The sequence below is a fragment of the Salmo salar genome, chromosome 16 (assembly GCF_965601325.2).
Source record: "Salmo salar chromosome 16, fSalSal1, whole genome shotgun sequence".
In the NCBI taxonomy this organism is placed as follows: domain Eukaryota; kingdom Metazoa; phylum Chordata; class Actinopteri; order Salmoniformes; family Salmonidae; genus Salmo; species Salmo salar.
The window spans coordinates 78,112,478-78,127,541 of NC_138306.1; the positions used below are offsets into that span (position 1 = coordinate 78,112,478).

Genomic DNA, 15,064 nt, shown 5'->3' on the forward strand with positions numbered 1-15,064 from the left:
AATCACTCACTTGTCACTTAATCTCACGGTAAGTATTTTCTCCCAATTCAGAGACCGTGTGACAATGCTTTTGTATCATCAAATAAATACAAGTTAGAAAAGCAGAGTTGTGATTTCTAATGCGTTAATGAGGTCCGCTGTATTTGGATTGGGCCGTTTTTTATGTCTAGAAAGAACAATATTTTACTGGGATCCTTTGTTCACTGTGGCCTTGAAATGTACATTATGTCTTAGAAGTTGAAACACTGCAGCGCAAAACAATTCATTATTTCTGCAGACATACTGTTAGCACACACTGGTGAAAGTAATTACATTCATGGATTATTTGACAATTGTGTTTAATGACTCGTCATAAAACAATAAAACAATTTTAAATGTCAGTTTCTGTACAACGCTTGCTAAGCAGTTTTATTTATATATAGAAAATGTACGAGGAGTTGTTAAAATGACAAAACTCCTTCAAATTTAATGGCAGGTACTCTGGAAAAAAATAACAGCATTCCATCAACAAATATTTTCAAGCAATAAATATGTATTTATAAATAGTGTAAATTTACATCAAGATTAGAAACATAACAAAAATCACATCAAACTTTATTCCTTAAAAGGAGAAGTTAGCTCTTTTTATTAACAACCAAATCTGTATTTTGATGAAAATGGCATGTTATAGAAGTCCACACTTTTATGCGATTTCACTTGTTTGAGAAAGTTAAACAGCGAATCATTTCCTCATCGTTGTGCAGTATGGGGGCCCTGAAAAAAAACGTGATAAAGGTCTTTGAAATTGTGTCATTCCGCAATGCTATACTCCATTTTGTGCGTCTCAAGACATTTCCCCATATCCAGCTGTTTCATTCTCCATGTAGACTGCTGCTACAGGTAACTGCCAAAATAAAGGAAACACTATAGGGCGTTGGGACAACAAGAGCTGCCAGAACAGCTTCAATGCACCGTGGCATAGATTCAACAAGCGTCTGGAAGTGCCTGTGTGGAAGCACCTGCTTCAATATACTTTGTATCCCTCATTTACGCAAGTGTTTTGGCTGTGACCTGTAGAATGGACGGAGGTATCGCAACAAAATGGAATATAACGTTGCGGATAAAGTTCAGAATGACAACGTCATCTTTACACTATCTAAAGACATGCTTTACTACTGAGAGCATTTCCGTTTCAAAAAGGACATTGGGGTATATTTGGAGCCTTTGTTCATTTTTCAGAACCCACATACTGCACAACGAGGATGAAGGAATTCAAATCGCTGGTTGTGGTAAGTTTCTCAAATCCAAGTGAAATCGCAAAAAACTGTCTGGACCCTTCAATAACGTGCCATTTACATCAAAAATATATTTGGTTGTAAAAAAAGCTAAATTCTCCTTTAGGTCAATGTGCAACCCATTTTTCTTTGTGACTTGGCTATTGATTTTCCAACATTTTTCCTCTTTTTTTAAACCTAATAAACAACCAAAAACTGAACGTCATAGCTCCAAAATAACAAAGATAAAACATAAAAGCTGTAAAAAAAAAAAAGAGGGAAAATCACCTAAACTCTTCACATTACAATTTTTTTGTAGATTTTGCCATCCAAAGAGTCTTAAAATTACTATCTACTATAGAAAAAGACCAGTTAGGCTAGTGCTCCTTAGAGGGAAGGAAAACAAAGGGATCACATCTCAGCCTGTTAACAGAATAATAATTAAAAAAAGAGAACAGGTTGTCCAGTCAGTAGTCTTTTAGGGTGGTGTTGCCAGTTGTGACAGATACAATATCTACAAAACACCTTCACTCAATAATAATTCCCGCCCCTTTCCCAAATGTTTTTGGATTAAGTCCTCCATTAAAAAGAGCTGAACCATTGTTACGAGGGGGGAGTCCTGTGTTGGGAAGTGCGCTCTCTGGCGCCCCCCAGGGGGAAGAGGGGGGTTGACACGGCGCACTTGACAGGTTGCATAGACACACGCAGCCGCTGCTGCCTCCAGCCGTCGCTGTGGAGAACAGCCATACGGGGGAGACTGTCTCGACTTTCCTGAATATCAGAAATGGTCCATTTTTCCTTTGAAATGAAAGTTCCTGTAATGCTTGGTCGCCCCACAGAAGCCGAAGGGATGTCTAATGTCAAGATGAAGATGAATGCAGAGGGGCCTGGCGAGAAAGAGGGGGAGTTCAATACCAATTCAACGCATGAAACAGGGAACAAAAAAAGGTATTTTATAGAATTCCATTTATTGAAATGCACATGGAACTCACTCGACAGAAACACCGGCCAATATACCAATCAAATGAGGAAGTAGTCCTTTAATAGGATCTCTATGTACATCCCAACAATGTCAATAGAGCCAAATCAAAGTGTGACTTACTAGTGTGAACTGGTCGTAGACCTGCATGAGATCATCCATCCGGTGTTTCTCTACAACCACAAAGTTGTCCAGCTCGGCGCTGCCTTTCCGGGCACAGTCCTGGCAGTGAACCACGTACTGCTTCTGCTTCCTGGAGAGGAGCTCGCTCCGCACAAACAGCAGGTTAAACACCTCCACCTGGAACAGAGTCAACACCAATCAGTTAACCAACACACATCAGTAACTAGGGATGGGCATGCGTAATAGAGTAGTGGACCTGAGGTGAAAACTCCATCTTGAAGCTGTTCAGTCATATCCCTGTAAGCCGGGGGAGGGTTCTACTTAGCTGTAGGGAATTGGTTTAAGGTCATACCAAGGACCATCTAGCTATTTCATTTAGAATTTTAACACCCCTTGAAGTAGAATTAACATACATACAACAGTTTGGGGTCACTTAAATTCCCTTGTTTTCCATTAAAATATACATGAGTTGCAAAATGAATAGGAAATAGTCAAGATGTTGACAAGGTTATAAATAATGATTTTTAATTGAAATAACTGTGTCCTTCAAACTTTGCTTCGTCAAAGAATCCTTCATTTGCAGACATTTGGCATTCTAGTTGTCAATTTCTTGAGGTAATCTGAAGAGATTTCAGCCCATGCGTCCTGAAGCACCTCCCACAAGTTAGATTGGCTTGATGGGCACTTCTTACGTACCATACGGTCAAGCTGCTCCCACAACAGCGCAATAGGGTTGAGATCCGGTGACTTTGCTGGCTACACCATTACAGAGAATACTAGCTGACTGCTTCTTCCCTAAATAGTTTTGCATAGTTTGGAGCTGTGCTTTAGGTTGTTATCCTGTTGTAGGAGGAAATTGGCTCCAATTAAGCTGTTGACGTCAAGACTGGTGTTTCGCGCCGTCCACAGGGTATGGCATGGCGTTGCAAAATGGCGTGAGTCTTCCTTCTTCAAGATCCCTTTAACCCTGTACAAAGCTTTACCACCACCAAAGTACCCCCAGACCATCAGTTTGCCTCCACCATGCTTGAGATGGCATCAAGCACCCCTTCATGTTTTCTGCGTCTCACAAATGTTCTTTGTGATCCGAATACCTCAAATTTAGATTTGTCTGTCCATAACACTTTTCCCCAATCTTCTTGTGTCCAGTGTGTGTTCTTTTGCCCATCTTAATATTTTCATTTTATTGGCTAGTCTGAGATCTGGCTTTTTCTTTGCTACTCTGCCTAGAAGGCCAGCATCCTGGAGTCACCTCTTCACTGTTGACGTCGAGACTGGTGTTTTGCGGGTACTATTTAATGAAGCTGCCAGTTGAGGACTTGAGGCATCTTTCTCAAACTAGACACTAATGTACTTGTCCTCTTGTTCAGTTGTGCACTGGGGCCTCCCACTCCCTCTATTCTGGTTAGAGCCAGTTTGCACTGTTCTGTGAAGGAAGTAGTACACAGCGTTGTACAAGATCTTCAGTTTCTTGCATGGAATAACCTTCATTTCTCAGAACAAGAATAGACTGACGAGTTTCAGAAGAAGTTCTTTGTTTCTGGCCATTTTGAGCCTGTAATTGAACCCACAAATGCTGATGCTCCAGATATTCAACTAGTCTAAAGAAGGCCAGTGTTATTGCTTCTTTAAATCAGCACAACAGTTTTCAGCTGTGCTAACACAAATGCAAAAAGGGTTTCCTAATGATCAATTAGCCTTTAAAAATTATAAACTTTGATTAGCTAACAACGTGCCATTGGAACACAGGAGTGATGGTTGCTGATAATGGGCCTCTGTACACCTATGTAGATATTCCATAAAAAATAAAGTAGTTTCCAGGTACAATAGTCATTTACAATATTAACAATGTCTACACTGTATTTCTGATCAATTTGATGTTATTTTAACCTCTTGGGGCTAGGTGGGACGCTAGCGTGCCACCCGTGGTGCACTCCATCAACAGCAGGTGCATTTCAAGAGCGGCAAATTTGAATCCAAATAAATGTCAAAATTCAAATTTTTCAAAAATACAACTATGTTACACCATTTGAAAGATAAACATCTCCTTAATCTAACCACGTTTTACGATTTCAAAAAGGTTTTACGGCGAAAGCATAAATTTAGAGTATGTTAGGACAGTACATTTACAAGAGTTGTGTGTAATGTTTTGTCAAGTCAAAGACAGGGTCACCAAAACCATAAAACCAGCTAAAATGATGCACTAACCTTTTACAATCTCCATCAGATGACACTCCTAGGACATTATGTTAGACAATGCATGCATTTTTAGTTCTATCAAGTTGATATTTATATCCAAAAACAGCGTTTTACTATGGCATTGATGTTGAGGAAATCGTTTCCCTCCAATAACCGGCAGTCAAGTCAGCGTCACAAATTAAATAATTAAAATTAGAAAACATTGGTAAAATATTATATTGTCATTTAAAGAATTATAGATTTACATCTTTTGAACGCAATCAACTTGCCAGATTTAAAAATAACCTTACTGGGAAATCACACTTTGCAATAATCTGAGCACTGCGCCCAGAAAAATACGCGTTGCGATACAGACTAGACGTCATGTTGGGGAGATCTAAAATCGAAAATACTATGTAAATAATCCATTACCTTTGATTCTCTTCATCAGATGTCACTTCCAGGTATCACAGGTCCATAACGAATGTAGTTTTGTTCAAAAAAGCTCATCATTTATGTCCAAAAATCTCCGTCTCGTTAGCACATGATGTAAGCCAGCCGGACTTCTCGTCATGAACGAGGGGAAAAAATATATTTCCGTTCGTTCAAACATGTCAAACGTTGTATAGCATAAATCATTAGGGCCTTTTTTAACCAGAACATGAATAATATTCAAGGTGGACGAATGCATACTCTTTTATAACGTATTGGAACGAGGGTACCCAACATCAACTCGCGCGCAAGGTGTCTAATGGGCCATCATCGTTCCATGGCTCTTGTTCGGTCAGATCTCCCTCCAGAAGACTCAAAACACTTTGTAAAGGCTGGTGACATCTAGTGGAAGCAATAGGAAGTGCCAAAATATTCCTAAACCCCTGTGTTTTTCAATGGGATAGGTTTAAAGTCAATACAACACATCAGGTATCCACTTCCTGTCAGAAAATGTCTCAGGGTTTTGCCTGCCAAATGAGTTCTGTTATACTCACAGACACCATTCAAACAGTTTTGGAAACTTTAGAGTGTTTTCTATCCATATATAATAAGTATATGCATATTCTAGTTACTGGGTAGGATTAGTAACCAGATTAAATCGGGTACATTTTTTTTATCCAGACGTGCAAATGCTGCCCCCTAGACCCAACAGGTTAAAAAGGGCAAAAAAAAAAGAAATGCTTTTCTTTCAAAAACATGGACCTTTCTAAGTGACCCCGGTAGTGTGAGAGAGCGATAGATATATAGCCCATACAAACACAATGAATAACAGATTCACTACATGGAACAGTTCCCCAAAATAAACCCAATGAAGTTTGTTCTGTAGTGTCTGTCCTATATCTGAGAGATAAGATCAGTCAACAAAATATATTTCTTTTACATATATTTAAACCCTTATTTTTTGGCACTAAACTGTCTCCATATATACTTCCATTCATTTTTTCAACTGGTACCGGGGCACTTTCAGACAAGTCTTGTGAGGCCTGTGGGCATCCTAGAGCAAAACCTTTCCACAGAGGGGTCATATTAGTGTGTAGCCCAAACTGATGGGCTACAGACAGAAGTTGGCATAATCGGCTGTACAGACTTCAGACGAGTCAAGATGCTTTTGGGTTCCGAAAAGCACCATGTTCGTGAGTCTTATCTTTCCATATAGGGGCTGTGTCCCGCAAACAAAAATGTGCTTAAGGTTAGGCATAAGGTTAACAGTGTGGTTAGGGATAAAAGTATAAAATAAGAGATTTCATGAAACAGGCAGGGTGTATGACTTTATGGCTGTGGTAACTAACATTAATGACAACCCTACCTTGCAAACTGCTAGCGGCACTCAGAATGGGTTATTCTTCGCTATTACACCCTAAACATAGACAGGTTCCACACTAAAAACATGACTTTGATAAAGACATTTATCAGAATCATTAAGCCTAGGCCTATTCACGAAACAGATGTCCTGGCCATAATTCATCCCATGGAGAACTGATAACCCATTAAAAACATTCCAAAGAACAGGCATAATAACTAAATAGAACTTCTGTATATCCAAAAGGTTTGGGTCTGTAACCATGAACTGGCCAAATTGAGCCCCATTTAAAATGATCCCTGAGAATAACTGTTCCAGACGCAACACACTATTCTGTTCTATTTTATTCTGTTAAATTATAAAAAGATGAACTATAAAACACACATGGCCAAACAAGTCAGTTCCAACAAGTCAGTTCGTCAAATTTCTGCCCTGCTTGGGCTGTCCCGGTCAACTGTAAGTGCTGTTATTGTGAAGTGGAAACATTTTGGAGCAACAACGGCTCGGCTGCGAAGTGGTAGGCCAGACAAGCTCAGAACGGGACCGCCGTGTGCTGAAGCTAGTAAAAATCGTCTGTTGCAACACTCACTACCAACTTCCAAATGGCCTCTGGAAGCTACGTTAGCACAAGAACTGTTCATCTGGAGCTTCATGAAATGGGTTTCCATGGCTGAGGAGATGCACACAAGCCTAAGATGACCATGCGCAATGCCAAGCTTCGGCTAGAGTGGTGTAAAGCTAGCCGACATTGGACTCTGGAGCAGTGGAAACGCGTTCTCTGGAGTGATGAATCACACTTCACCATCTGGCAGTCTGATGGACAAATCTGGGTTTGGCAGATGCCAGGAGAACGCTACCTGCCCGAATGCATAGTGCCAACTGTAAAGTTTGGTGGTGGAGGAATAATGGTCTGGGGTTGTTTTTCATGGTTCGGGCTAGGCCCTTTAGTTCAAGTGAAGGGAAATCTTAATGCTACAGCATACAGTGACATTCTAGACGATTCTATGCTTCCAACTTCGTGGAAAAAGTTTGGGGAAGGCCCTTTCCTGTTTCAAAATGACAATGCCCAGTGCACAAAGCGAGGTCCATACAGAAATGGTTTGTTGAGATCGATGTGGAAGGCCTGCACTTGATAGGCCTGCACAGAGCCCTGACCTCAACCCAATCGAACACCTTTGGGATTAATTAGAACACCGACTGCGAGCCAGGCCCAATCGCCTGACCTCACTGAGGCGCGTGGCTGAATGGAAGCAACTCCATATTAATGCCCATGATTTTGGAATGAGATAGCCGATGAGCAGGCGTCCACATACTTTTGGTCATGTAGTGTAGGTGTCTTGACTTTGATAAGCTCGTGGGAGAGAAGAGTCTTGTCTGCCAAATTAACAAAACAAGGCTATGCCATTCTACAAGCAAGCGCCACATTGCTGAGGTTACTACTTTTTTGAGGACTGTTCCACGATATAATATAACCTGTTGATATTACAGTTAACTCATCTTAACCTGTTGGGTCTAGGGGGCAGCATTTGCACGTCTGGATAAAAAAAATGTACCCGATTTAATCTGGTTACTAATCCTACCCAGTAACTACAATATGCATATACTTATTATATATGGATAGAAAACACTCTAAAGTTTCCAAAACTGTTTGAATGGTGTCTGTGAGTATAACAGAACTCATTTGGCAGGCAAAACCCTGAGACATTTTCTGACAGGAAGTGGATACCTGATGTGTTGTATTGACTTTAAACCTATCCCATTGAAAAACACAGGGGTTTAGGAATATTTTGGCACTTCCTATTGCTTCCACTAGATGTCACCAGCCTTTACAAAGTGTTTTGAGTCTTCTGGAGGGAGATCTGACCGAACAAGAGCCATGGAACGATGATGGCCCATTAGACACCTTGCGCGCGAGTTGATGTTGGGTACCCTCGTTCCAATACGTTATAAAAGAGTATGCATTCGTCCACCTTGAATATTATTCATGTTCTGGTTAAAAAAGGCCCTAATGATTTATGCTATACAACGTTTGACATGTTTGAACGAACGGAAATATATTTTTTCCCCTCGTTCATGACGAGAAGTCCGGCTGGCTTACATCATGTGCTAACGAGACGGAGATTTTTGGACATAAATGATGAGCTTTTTTGAACAAAACTACATTCGTTATGGACCTGTGATACCTGGAAGTGACATCTGATGAAGAGAATCAAAGGTAATGGATTATTTACATAGTATTTTCGATTTTAGATCTCCCCAACATGACGTCTAGTCTGTATCGCAACGCGTATTTTTCTGGGCGCAGTGCTCAGATTATTGCAAAGTGTGATTTCCCAGTAAGGTTATTTTTAAATCTGGCAAGTTGATTGCGTTCAAAAGATGTAAATCTATAATTCTTTAAATGACAATATAATATTTTACCAATGTTTTCTAATTTTAATTATTTAATTTGTGACGCTGACTTGACTGCCGGTTATTGGAGGGAAACGATTTCCTCAACATCAATGCCATAGTAAAACGCTGTTTTTGGATATAAATATCAACTTGATAGAACTAAAAATGCATGCATTGTCTAACATAATGTCCTAGGAGTGTCATCTGATGGAGATTGTAAAAGGTTAGTGCATCATTTTAGCTGGTTTTATGGTTTTGGTGACCCTGTCTTTGACTTGACAAAACATTACACACAACTCTTGTAAATGTACTGTCCTAACATACTCTAAATTTATGCTTTCGCCGTAAAACCTTTTTGAAATCGTAAAACGTGGTTAGATTAAGGAGATGTTTATCTTTCAAATGGTGTAACATAGTTGTATTTTAGAAAAATTTGAATTTTGACATTTATTTGGATTCAAATTTGCCGCTCTTGAAATGCACCTGCTGTTGATGGAGTGCACCACGGGTGGCACGCTAGCGTCCCACCTAGCCCCAAGAGGTTAAATGGCACTTTTTATTTTTTTTATTCACTGAGCCAAGGCAATTTAGCAATTAGGATTTGTTATGTGTAACGGTTATGATATTAGGCATTGTTGATCACTGTTTGCAAATAGATAATGTGCTTTTTTCCCATTTGAGTAGTCAAAAAATAAATAAAAAGAACAGTCAAAACTTGTAAAATGCCCATTCCTATCTGTAATACAGTCAACCAACGCACACGTCAGTAACAGTCAACAAACACTGAAGTCAGAAACTGTCATGGACTATAGTCAATTTCTCAGTCGTCAACCAGAACATTACTGTCAGTTACTCAAAACAAACCTATCAATACTGACAATGTAATGACTGTGTGGGGTAGCAGCTTGGGTAAGGGACTAGGGGTTGAAATGGGCCGGAGCCCCTGACGTACCTCACAGATGGTGCAGTAGTGTGCAGGCTCATCCCTGTTCCTGCTCTGCAGTACTGTCTCCTTCCCTGCTGCGGCTAGAGCCTCCTTCACCGACTGACACTGCTTCAGCGTCCTCAGCAGGCAGTACCTACAGCAAACACACCATCACATTAAAAGAAACTCAGACACCTACACATTTTAAGGTTACGTTTTCCAGCAGCCACATCATCAAAATGCACGTCATCATCCAATCTGAAGCCCTGTCACTCCAGGGATGCAAACTGCTGAGGGCACAAAAATATAGCTTTTTTTTGTTGCACTGAGACATGCAAAAATATCCCTGCTAAGGGGAAATGCAGGTTTTAACTAATTAAACAACAAAAGAACAGGATCAGTCTCTGTGTGTAAAATAAAAAGTGGTTCATGTGAACCTAACTCACAGAAAAAAAATGTAAGGAAAGCAATCCAATATTATTTGTTGCCTAGACTTTACTGCAAATGACACTCGAAGTCTTGAGGGAAAAAAACAATACACTAATATAGCAGTTAGCCTTTATAATAGAACGCTTGTGACCACACCCACACGCACACACACACACCTAAATATTGCGTGTGGGAAAAAAACTATGTAGAAATAGAATGAAACAAACAGGCATTCTATTTTTGCTCCATTATAGTGGCCAGTCTAGTACATTTTACATTTTAGTCATTTAGCAGACGCTCTTATCCAGAGCGACTTACAGTAGTGAACGCATACATTTCATACAATTTCATAATTTTTTTTTTCTGTGCTGGCCCCCCGTGGGAATTGAACCCACAACCCTGGCGTTGCAAACACCATGCTCTACCAACTGAGCTACCAACTGAGTAGACGTCGATCAAGTGCACAAGGCTACATTTGTACATGAGTAAAAAATGTAATATTCCCCCCTCACTCACACAAAAGTTTTACTGTCAAATTCAACACAACAAAAGCAATATCTTTGGGCTACACTGCACGTTATTACATTGTACACATTCTGCCTGTGGACATCTGTTGTACAATGTGCCAGCAGAGCATGATACCCTTTGTTGACATAATTGATCTCTTTCAGGCAGAGAGTACACCTGGCAAACCTCTTTTTATCCACTGCAAGGAGTCATATACCAGTTAATACTATAGCGAATTGGTTAGGTTACTAACGTTAGCTCATCTGATGTTGTAACGTTATCTAGCTAGCTATCGGACTTCATTATGTTGCTCAACATTTTTCTGACTAGCTAACGGAGAATTCGATCCAGCTACCACAGCAAGATATTTAATAATGCTTACAACTCTTGATCCACCACACTTTCTCCCTCACCTCAAACTTTCCAAATACCAGTTGTGTTTCGGTTGCAGCTCATGAAGTACGCTTCATCACCTTCTCACCCTGTCTCCGTGGTCAAACTTCTCACCTGCCTCTTTGTTATCGTTCAGGGATGCGCTACTGTAACTGGCAAACTGCCTTTGCACCCTACTGCTGTCTTTCCAGAGCGCGTGCTGATTCTGTAACTAGCAAATTGATCGTCTCTTCTCTCTTCAGTCGCGTGCTGCGCTGCATTCTGTTGTTATGTGAATGATTGGCTGAGCCTTCGATACAGCCAGTATTGCGCCTAACGCACATCACTTGTTCGCTTACAGCCAGTAGTGATCCAAAGAGCCCCCTCTCATCGGATCTACACGAATCACATAGGTCACCTATTTTGGCGTATTTCGCCGAGAGGAAACTAGTTTGCATCCCTGTGTCCCTCTCCACCCCTCATGACAGACTGGACACACATAGTTCTAACATGAACTTGTTCTCAACTTGCCTACCTGGTTAAATAAAGGTGAAATAAATACAGAAAAATGTGGCAGGAGAGATGCTCACAGGGTGAAACTAAACTGTAAAAGACGGTGACTTACTTGATCATCTGGAAGAGCTTGTGGTCGGACACCTTGATGTTGCGGGCCATGTTCCAGGAAAGGTGCACCATGGGTACATGGGACTTGACGCTCTGGAGCTTGTTCCACTCGTAACGCTCCACGGCCAGCTTGTACTGGTGGGCTGTGGATGTTGTGAAATTAATTACAACACTTAACAGGTCTAGAAACAGCTGACAAACTGATTCTGGAGTCAACAATCACTTTAAGAGATAATATCCATGTATTAAATTGTATTCATAAATACATGTCTTTTTTTCATTACTAAGTGTTTTTACAGTAACCGAAGGAGCAAGCAAAAGCTGCATCAGAGGCTTACCACTGAGGGGTCCTACGTTCCAGGCGATGTTGTTGCACCAGCCGATGGCCTGGACCCAGTGGACGGTGCCTGTGTTGAGCCACACCAGGTCCCCCGGCCGCTGGATGAACCGGTAGACAGGCACATCTGCCTCATACAGGTCCTCCAGGTTGGGCCACCACGAACCCATCAGGAAGTTGATGTTGTTTCTGATGGACAGCAAGGGGGGAGAAAAAGAGAGGGGGAGGAAAAGAGCGAGGGGGGTATTTATTTTCAGATGTGGAATTAGGACTCGTATTAAAGACCATCTAATTTCAGTCTTTTCTGTCTTCTGGGCCATTCCTTTGTCTGTGTTTAAAATCAGAATAGTTTTGTTGTGGAAGGCCAGAGAGAAGAGATGGGTTAGTTAGATCTCCCTTGTTTCATTAATGCCCTCATTTCTGGATTCAATTCAGCTGCTTTCCTTCCTTTCACTCAATATCTCCCTGAATCACTCCCTTTTCATTCAGTTTGTTCTTCGTGTTCAAAGCGAGGCACAAAAGAAACCGACCCTCACCTTGACACCCCATCTGACGTCATTCCTTTTTCTCTGCTGTTCTCGCAGACCCCCCCCCCCCCCCCCCCATTTCTCATTCACTGACAACATCACTATTGTATAATGTGTTATCACTAGCCTCTATGGTTGATAGGTCCTTACTTTTCACAGAAGTTGCTCATCACTCCCCAGTAGGGTTCTGGCACAGCAAACCACTCACAGTCCCCAGGGCCGATGTTGATGTTGACAGAGCAGAAGTTATTGTGTTCCTGATGACCTGGACCACAGAGATAAAGCAAGACCGAGTTAGAACTGTATTATGTAACTTTTTGGGCGACCCCCCCCAAAAACCCCATAGAAATGTTATTTATAGATCTGTCATTCTCATTGAAAGCAAGTCTAGAACACGCTAGATCTGTTATGTGAGAAATTTCCATGCTTTCCATTGTTAACTTTTTTGCCTCTTACTTTCGGTTTTGTACACCAGCTTTAACAACAACAAAAAACCCAGAAAATGCAATATTCTCGGTTTTGGAAAATATATTTCACAGCGGTTTAATGATTCTCTACACTGTACTTGTCTTGGCACAAAGTGAATTAGGCAAACTATTAGAATTTCAACCGGGAAATGGTAGAGGGATTTCTGCATAGTGCATCTTTAACAGTGTCTTTGTAACTCATAAGTATCAATATAAAAAAGCACTAGAAACTGCAACAGCTTGTCCTATAGAATTGTATCGCTGTACCGTATAATGTGTGCATCTACCTGGTATTCTGCTGCCGGGGACCTTCATGTAGAGCTGGACAGTGTTCATGCCCAGGATGGTGTGTCCTACGTGGCTGAGCAGATTGCCAGCAGACACCACCCTGGCGAACGCAGGCAGCTTACTCAGCTCCTGCAGCTGTAGCTTCCACCTGAGGGACGAGGAGAAAGGGGGTGTGTTCAGAGGAGGCAATGTGGTTTAGCAACATGTGACCAATGCCATGTCTGACCACAAAAACACGTACTTTCTTTCGTCCGACACGTCAATGTTGGTCCCAAATTTGATGTGCTTTAGGGGACCCCTCCTTTTGCGTGCCGCACTGAACACAGCAGGAAGAAATGATGATTAGAAAAGGTTCAACGGTTGTGAGTATATCAGTGAGAAATCCTGACAGGTGTGTGTTGCTCACCTCTCTGCTGATGCTGGGTCAGTGTCTGAGGGCTCCTTCAACGCCTTCTTCTCATTCTCCTCCTGAGAGTAAAGAGGATCCCATTCAAAAAGACACTGAGCATTGGGAAACAGGTCTGTGTGTGGGTCAGGGTTTCCGTTAGCCTACAATTGCCGGATATTGCCACCCCCCCCCCCCAAAAGAAAAGCCGATAAATAAAAGTCGCTAGCAAAAATAAATCCCATTACAAAATATTGCCATTTATTTTGATGGAAATACTTTTTTACCGTCATGCTTATCAGTCTGTAGATTATTTGAATAATTTAGTGGAATTAAAATTGTCGTGTTTATTTTTGTTAGCCATCGTGTATCTTATTTATCCAACAACTATCATGTGCACACAGAGCCTATTTTGAGTGAGATTTCCTCAGCTGGTTGCTGCTGGAGTAAACCATGTGATTTTATCAGCCAATTCAATGCACAACAATTTCTAAACGCAATCGCATGTTAACAGTTTTGATACACGATTAAAAAGAGCTACTATTTTTATTTATTTTCAACTGGTAATTGAAGCGGGCCTCCCATTCACCATTCAAGTGCAGGTCAACAAGCTATCAGCGCGTGATCCACCACTTTACAATGTGAGCTGGAGGCAGTATGCATTTTGAAAACATGCTTAAAAATGTTTGAAACCTGAATGTTTATTTTAATTTCAATAAAGTTGTTTCTCAAAACCATTGTCACGTGGTTAATCAAAAATCGGAATTAAAATGATACAAATCTAAAAGTGAAGTCAACTAAGGCGAGATCACCAGCCTGCCATATGGACACTGATATCCCGTGATCCATTGGCAGCTAAAGAAATGACTGCATGGAACTCAGCTTATAGGCAAATACAGCAGTAGGCCTATAACTTCCATTGCTCTTTCACACTGAGGATTTGATTATCGGAAAGTTTGATCAAAATCGTTTACGGCAAGGAACTATAGTATAGTTTTAATATATTATCATTCACAGTGGATGTTAAAAAAACACCAGCAGGACAGGTCCTCAGGCGCGCGCTCCCTCAACATTATCAGGACAGGTATGTCTATGCGTCCTCAGGCGCACGCTCCCTCAACATTATCAGGACAGGTACATCTATGCGTCCTCAGGCGCACGCTCCCTCAACATTATCAGGACAGGTACGTCTATGCGTCCTCAGGCGCACGCTCCCTCAACATTATCAGGACAGGTACGTCTATGCGTCCTCAGGCGCACGCTCCCTCAACATTATCAGGACAGGTACGTCTATGCGTCCTCAGGGGCACGCTCCCTCAACATTATCAGGACAGGTACGTCTATGCGTCCTCAGGCGCACGCTCCCTCAACATTATCAGGACAGGTACGTCTATGTGTCCTCAGGCGCGCGCTCCCTCAACATTATCAGGACAGAGAAACCAGACATGCTCACATGGAGGACTCCAAACAAAACAGAATAAAAA

The 15,064-nt window shown here is 41.3% G+C and overlaps 1 protein-coding gene across 2 annotated transcripts in view; it reads right to left on the minus strand.

The window, feature by feature from the left end:
* Positions 1-321: 321 nt before the first annotated feature.
* The window catches only part of LOC106574735 (lysine-specific demethylase 6A), a 53,585-nt gene continuing 38,842 nt past the window's right edge, over positions 322-15,064 (minus strand). For both annotated transcript variants that reach the window (XM_045697931.2, XM_045697930.2), the window contains 9 exons: positions 13,602-13,663; positions 13,437-13,511; positions 13,195-13,343; positions 12,591-12,705; positions 11,915-12,102; positions 11,578-11,719; positions 9,672-9,798; positions 2,356-2,532; positions 322-2,140 (listed from right to left, as the gene is read on the minus strand). In XM_045697931.2, coding sequence (XP_045553887.1) covers positions 2,114-2,140; positions 2,356-2,532; positions 9,672-9,798; positions 11,578-11,719; positions 11,915-12,102; positions 12,591-12,705; positions 13,195-13,343; positions 13,437-13,511; positions 13,602-13,663 — 1,062 coding nt within the window. In that variant the 3' untranslated portion in view covers positions 322-2,113. The remainder of the gene's footprint in view (positions 2,141-2,355; positions 2,533-9,671; positions 9,799-11,577; positions 11,720-11,914; positions 12,103-12,590; positions 12,706-13,194; positions 13,344-13,436; positions 13,512-13,601; positions 13,664-15,064) is intronic.